General features: G+C 32.5%; 2 protein-coding genes across 2 annotated transcripts; one reads left to right on the forward strand and one right to left on the reverse strand.

Moving 5' to 3' along the window:
• The first annotated feature begins 1,406 nt into the window (after nucleotides 1-1,406).
• Nucleotides 1,407-4,067, forward strand: LOC133323741 (cysteine desulfurase, mitochondrial). Its single transcript, XM_061532663.1, has 6 exons — nucleotides 1,407-1,539; nucleotides 1,670-1,761; nucleotides 1,824-2,035; nucleotides 2,093-2,301; nucleotides 2,362-2,953; nucleotides 3,907-4,067. Exons 1-6 carry the CDS (start codon nucleotides 1,407-1,409, stop codon nucleotides 4,058-4,060), a joined length of 1,392 nt encoding a protein of 463 aa, XP_061388647.1. The 3' UTR covers nucleotides 4,061-4,067.
• A 1,182-nt stretch (nucleotides 4,068-5,249) lies between these two features.
• Nucleotides 5,250-5,992, reverse strand: LOC133323749 (very-long-chain (3R)-3-hydroxyacyl-CoA dehydratase hpo-8). The gene has a single exon (XM_061532670.1). It carries the CDS (start codon nucleotides 5,988-5,990, stop codon nucleotides 5,250-5,252), a length of 741 nt encoding a protein of 246 aa, XP_061388654.1. The 5' UTR covers nucleotides 5,991-5,992.
• Between the last annotated feature and the right edge of the window lie 334 nt (nucleotides 5,993-6,326).

A 6,326-nucleotide genomic window follows, 5' to 3' on the forward strand; every position in this document is an offset into this window, starting at 1 on the left:
AAATCGGACATGAAAATATTGTTTAAAAATTCTAGCCCTGAATAATTTAAAAAAAAAAAATTAAGCCCTAAAAAATATTGTTAAAAAAAATCCACCTTTGAAAAATATTGTTTAGAAAATTCAGTCCTAATAAATATCCTTTAAAAAATCCGACCCTGAAAAATATATTTTTAAGAAAATCCGCCCCTGAAAAATATTGTTTAAAAAATCTAGCCCCGAAAAACATTTAAAAAAATCCAGCCCTGAAAAATATTTAAAAAAAAATCCAACCTTGTTTAGAAAATTCAGTCCTAAAAATATTCTTTAAAAAAAATCCGGCCCTGAAAAATATTGTTTAAAAAATCTAAACCTGAAAAAAAATTTTTAAAATAATTCAGCCCTGAAAATTATTGTTAAAAAAAATTCAGCACTGAAAATATTTTCTTTAAAAAATGCGGACCTGGAAAATATATATATATATATTTTTAATCCGGTCCTGAAAAAAATATCCTTTAAAAATTTAAAAAAAAACCAGTCTTAAAATCGTGTTTAAAAAATTCAGCTTTAAAACCTTGTTTAAAAAATCCAGTCTGAATATAGTCTTTAAAAAAATCCAGCCGTAAAATCGCTTTTAAAAAAACCAGCCAGAAATCTTCTTTAAAAAATCCAGCCAGAAAAACTTAAAAAAAAACATCCTAAAAATCTTCTTTAAAAAATCCACAATGAAAATCTTTTTTAAAAAATCCACCCTGGAAATCTTTTTTAAAAAATCCACCCTGGAAATCTCCTTTACAAATTTATAATTTTCTTTATAAAAATCCATGTCTTGCTCAAAAATCTTCTTTATAAAAATCCAAGTCTTGTTCTAAAATCTTCTTTAAAAAACCCACGCCTTGTTTTGGTCCCTAAAAAATATTGTTTAAAAAATCCACGCCTTTTTTTGTCTGAAAATATTCTTAAGAAAACTAGCAAAAAATATTCTTTAAAAAATCCACGCTTTGCTTTAATCTTAAAAAAATCTTCTTAAAAATCCACGCCTTTTATTAAACCCTGAAAAAAATCTTTAAAAATCGACCTGTATTATTAATTTTTCTTGCTATCCATTAAATTGCCCGCCTTCATGTAAACATTGTAATACTCTCCGTTTAAATGCCGGCGATACGAGTGGCTTTGTGCTTTTCAAGTCAAAGGAGGAAACATATGTTTTCTGCCGCAGTTATCATAAACGAATACTGAGTAGCAATTAACCGCTACTATTTACAATCTGACAATCAGCTGTTAGTTTTTCCCAAGAGATTCTCAATATTTTGATAAAGTAAAAGGATTTCTTCGGTTGATTGTTGTGAAATTATTGGCAGTAATATAACAATATTGGAAATAATATTTACTAATTATTATAAATTCCTTACAAAACAAATTTATCGGAAATGTTACGTCTAATAAATCCTAAGGCGCTAAAAGCCGCCATTGGTATCCAGAGACAATGGGTTGCATGCATAAGTCAATCAGCCGCAGTTGGACAGCAATCACAAAGCGAGGAATCTGTTTCATCATCGGAACGTATGTTTTGATAGGATAAATTAAAAAAATATATATTCCAACACAAACATGTTTATCCTTGTTCTATTGTTTGTTATGAGGTTGAGGTTATGTAAACTGTTTTTTGTTTTCTCTGTTCTTTCTTTGCCAGAATTTAGACAAAAACGCATTAAGTTAAATATTAAATCCGACAATGTGGAGGGACGTCCATTGTACTTGGATGCACAAGCCACAACACCTTTGGTAAGTATGAATGTTCGAAGGAAAAATGGATTTTTGTAATGGCTTGTTTTCTTTTTTTGTAGGATTTCCGTGTATTGGATGCCATGTTGCCCTATCTAACAAACTATTATGGTAATCCACATTCTCGCACCCATGCCTATGGTTGGGAAACCGAACAGGCTGTAGAAAAAGCCCGTGAACAAGTTGCGGCAATTATTGGTGCTGAACCCAAGGAAATTATTTTTACATCTGGTGCCACCGAATCGAATAATATTGCTGTAAAGGGTGTTGCAAGGTAAGTGGACAGAACGACTTATACACATATTTTTTATATTTTATAAATTCCTTTCAGATTCTATGGTGCAAAGAAGAAGCATGTCATCACAACACAAACCGAACATAAATGCGTTTTAGATTCTTGTCGCGCCCTGGAAAATGAAGGCTTTCGTGTAACATATTTACCGGTACAGTCAAATGGTATCATCGATATGAAACAATTGGAGGAGGCCATAACACCAGAAACCTCATTGGTATCCATAATGACAGTTAACAATGAAATCGGTAAAGCAATAGCAAGGCCCCAGCATTCAGTTAAATTTTAAATATATTTTTCGATTACAGGTGTAAAACAACCCATTGCTGACATTGGCGCCCTATGCCGTTCCAAAAAAGTCTTCTTCCATACGGATGCCGCTCAAGCTGTTGGCAAAATTCCACTCAACGTTAATTCCATGAATATTGATCTAATGTCAATATCTGGCCACAAAATCTATGGTCCTAAAGGTGTCGGTGCCCTATATGTGCGTCGTCGTCCACGCGTCCGTTTAGAACCCATTCAAAGTGGTGGTGGCCAGGAAAGAGGTCTACGTAGTGGTACCGTACCCGCACCCCTCGTTGTTGGCTTGGGCGCAGCCGCTGAATTGGCACAAAAAGAAATGGAATACGATACAAAATGGATTAATTTCCTATCGAAACGTCTCTTGGATCGTATAACATCGGCCCTGCCACATGTTATACGTAATGGAGATCCCGAACAAACATATAATGGCTGTCTTAATCTCTCATTTGCATATGTGGAGGGTGAATCGCTATTGATGGCCCTTAAAGATGTGGCCTTGTCATCGGGTTCGGCATGTACGTCGGCATCATTGGAACCATCGTATGTGTTGAGAGCTATCGGTACAGAGGAGGATTTGGCACACAGTTCAATAAGGTGAGTGGCAAAAGGAGTTGAGATAAAATGAAAAAAATTTGGAGATTTTTAAGGAATATTTTTTAAGGGACTAATAAAGGCCTTGGCGTGTTTTTTTTAATATTTTTTCCAAAACCAATACCAGGTGTGGATTTTTTAAAGAATATTTTTTCAAGGGCCTACATAAGGAATGGATTTTTTAAAGAATATTTTTTCAAGGGTCTACATAAGGCGTGGATTTTTTAAGAATATTTTTTCAAGGGTCTACATAAGCTGTGGATTTTTTAAAGAATATTTTTTCAAGGGTCTACATAAGGCGTGGATTTTTTAAAGAATATTTTTTCAAGGGTCTACATTTCAAGACCAATACTAGACGTGGATTTTTTAAAGAATATTTTTTCAAGGGTCTACATTTCAAGACCAATACTAGGCGTGGATTTTTTAAAGAATATTTTTTCAAGGGTCTACATTTCAAGACCAATACTAGGCGTGGATTTTTTAAAGAATATTTTTTCAAGGGTCTACATTTCAAAACCAATACTAGGCGTGGATTTTTTAAAGAATATTTTTTTCAAGGGTCTACATTTCAAAACCAATACTAGGCGTGGATTTTTTAAAGAATATTTTTTTCAAGGGTCTACATTTCAAGACCAATGTTTGGCAATTTAAAAAAATATATACATTTTTTTTTTTGATTTTTTTAAATTTAAAAAATATTTTTAAAAGCTTTAAAAAATATTTTTTAAATCGTAAAAAAATCTTTAATTTTTTTTAACTTAAATGTGGAATATTTTCCAGTGAGTATTTGTTAAAACTTATATAAAATATACGCAAAAAATAATAAAATATTTAAAAATATTTTCTGCCAGTATTTTAAATATTTCTGTAGAATATTTCAGTAAATAATATTTATTTATTAACTTTTTTATATGAGTTAAAAAAATAAAATCTAAAATGTTCTTCTTTTTTTCAAGATTTGGTATTGGCCGTTTCACAACCATCGAAGAGGTTGACTATACAGCTGCTAAGTGTATACAACATGTTGAAAGATTGCGTGAAATGTCACCATTATGGGAAATGGTACAAGAGGGTATTGATTTGAAAAATATCCAATGGTCACAGCACTAATTTGTTTTGCCTGAAGCCTAATCTATTAGATTGTTATATATATGACTGCTTTGTAAAAAAATATATATATGGATAAAAAGAAACACCCTTTGTAGATTTTAGAATATATATTCCGTTTTGTTGCCTTTGAAAGGCCCCCTATATATTTTAACGTTCATATTTTGTTTTCTTTGATTTCTTTTAGATTAGTTTTCTTCATCTCCCTCTATTGTAATCTAACTAAATATCATTTAAGCACGGAAAATATAATTTATGCAAATAAAAATAAAAAAACGAGATTCAAGACAATATAAAAATAAAACATAATAAAACAGTTTATTTTACCTAAAAAAATTTGGGGGATTTTAGAAAATTCACCTCAAATAAAAATGTGAACTTTTTTTCGACTCAGCCCAATACATTTCAGTAATAAAAAAAAATTATCTAATGATTAATTTGCCCATAAAAAATAACCACAACACCGCCGATAAGCCCATTAAAATATGTTACTTTTTGTTGTTGTTTTCATTTCCAATATGAAAATAGTTCGCTTTATTTATACAATTAATCGTCCATTGTACCATCATTAAATATTTCTTAACCTAGTGTTGTTTGTATCTTTAATACAAAATACAAAAATAATGACAAGCTTTAAAAAATGGAAATGTTTTTTGAGGTTAAAAGATCGACTCTTTATATACATAAACATGCAGGCTAATACATATGTATAAAAATGGGGAAACGACTAAAATATTTACTAATTCAAATTAGCTATACAAAGGTGATATATTGTGCGATTCAAAAGAAATTCCAAAATGAGGCAACAGCTCGATTTTGAGTTGCTACAAAACATTTTCAATAATTTTACTTAATTATGAAGACACAAAATCAAAAACGTACATATATGTGTGTGTACGTGCGTTAAATGTATATGTGTGAAAGTGAAGAAATCAAATATAATCACTAGTTCAGTTTTTTGCTGTTGTCTATTCACATTTCCAATGCATTTTGCAAAGACAAAGGTCAATTTCAAATTTTGAAGGTTGATTGGTGGTTTGGTTTGTTGATCGTTTCGTTAAACAGGTTTCTAATGTATTTGTGTTACTATGTCACGGCTAAGCTAACTCTCCTTTCTTATTCAAATTACAACACATTTGAAATCCCGTAGAAATTATTTTTTTTCAAATCTTGAAAAAAATTCACTCCTCTTTTAATTCGATTTCTTGGCTGCAGCTTTTTTACTATCACCTGCACCACCGCCCAGCATCTTACGGCGTTGAGCAAACATATGCAAATACAATTGTGGGAACAGAGGAATATATCCCAGCATTACAATCCACAGCAGGGCAAAGTACGAGAAGGTCATATTGTAAACATTGGGCATTTCAATGGACCACACTGTATTTGTTTTGGCATAGTTTTGAGCCCACCAGAAACACAACAACTCACCAGTCACGCCGATGGGATATAGGGCAATGAAGGTGGTATAACGCAGGAACACCAAAATGTGTGGCACAAATTTAAGAATATTCAAAGCATAGTAGCCGTATCTGATGATTTCCGTTACGGACCAAGCGAACAGGGCAATGGGCAGGCCTGGCGACACCTTGGCCGTAGGTGTGGCCATAACAACACCAACAACAACCATCATACGACTAAACACCTGAAACAGCGTCAACACTGGATTCGATTTCACCAAACCAAAGGCAGCATTTAAAATCTCCACAAAAGCGGCATTCTGGAAAATGATCACCGATACGCGAGTGTAGTCCCACAGTGTAATGCTATTTCTAAATTCCGGTCCTTGCAGTAAATAGTAGTTTATCAATTGATAAAGTATATAACTCCAGCCGACCACCTGTGCGGCATTGTAAATAAAAAGATAGCCCTTAACTGCTACACTTTGTTCTTTGGCCGCCGAAGCTGCTTTTCCGGATTTTGGAGCTGCCATGACGTTATTTGTACTTCCACCGATAGACTAAACTAATATGATTGTTGTGATCAGGCTATATGTTATAGATTGATATCGACGTTCAACGTCTATTGGGCTGATAGGTTTTTTTCGTTTTGCTGTTGAAAACCACTTTCACTAGCTGCTGCTTCTTCTTTTTATACATTCACTGGTGGTTGGAGTTAGGGATTTGTAGATCGACTTTTGAATTGCTGGGGAATTGAGTTATCGAGGCATTTTTCACATACCGTTTTTTTATTTTGATAAATTCAATGTTTTATTAACTTTGAAATAAATCATTAAAGCGGATTTACATATAACATTTGATCATGATTA

This window comes from Musca vetustissima, unplaced genomic scaffold, assembly GCF_032173495.1.
Source record: "Musca vetustissima isolate MV318-11 ecotype Yass unplaced genomic scaffold, APGP_CSIRO_Mvet_v1 utg5860, whole genome shotgun sequence".
Taxonomy (NCBI): domain Eukaryota; kingdom Metazoa; phylum Arthropoda; class Insecta; order Diptera; family Muscidae; genus Musca; species Musca vetustissima.

Excerpts from the sequence above, each read along its gene's own strand:
- LOC133323741 (XM_061532663.1), top strand. The coding sequence starts at position 1,407 with ATGTTACGTCTAATAAATCCTAAGGCGCTAAAAGCCGCCATTGGTATC. Across the intron at positions 1,762-1,823 it reads CACAAGCCACAACACCTTTG|GATTTCCGTGTATTGGATGC; the intron begins GTAAGTATGAAT and ends CTTTTTTTGTAG. Across the intron at positions 2,036-2,092 it reads GCTGTAAAGGGTGTTGCAAG|ATTCTATGGTGCAAAGAAGA; the intron begins GTAAGTGGACAG and ends AATTCCTTTCAG.
- LOC133323749 (XM_061532670.1), bottom strand. The coding sequence starts at position 5,990 with ATGGCAGCTCCAAAATCCGGAAAAGCAGCTTCGGCGGCCAAAGAACAA.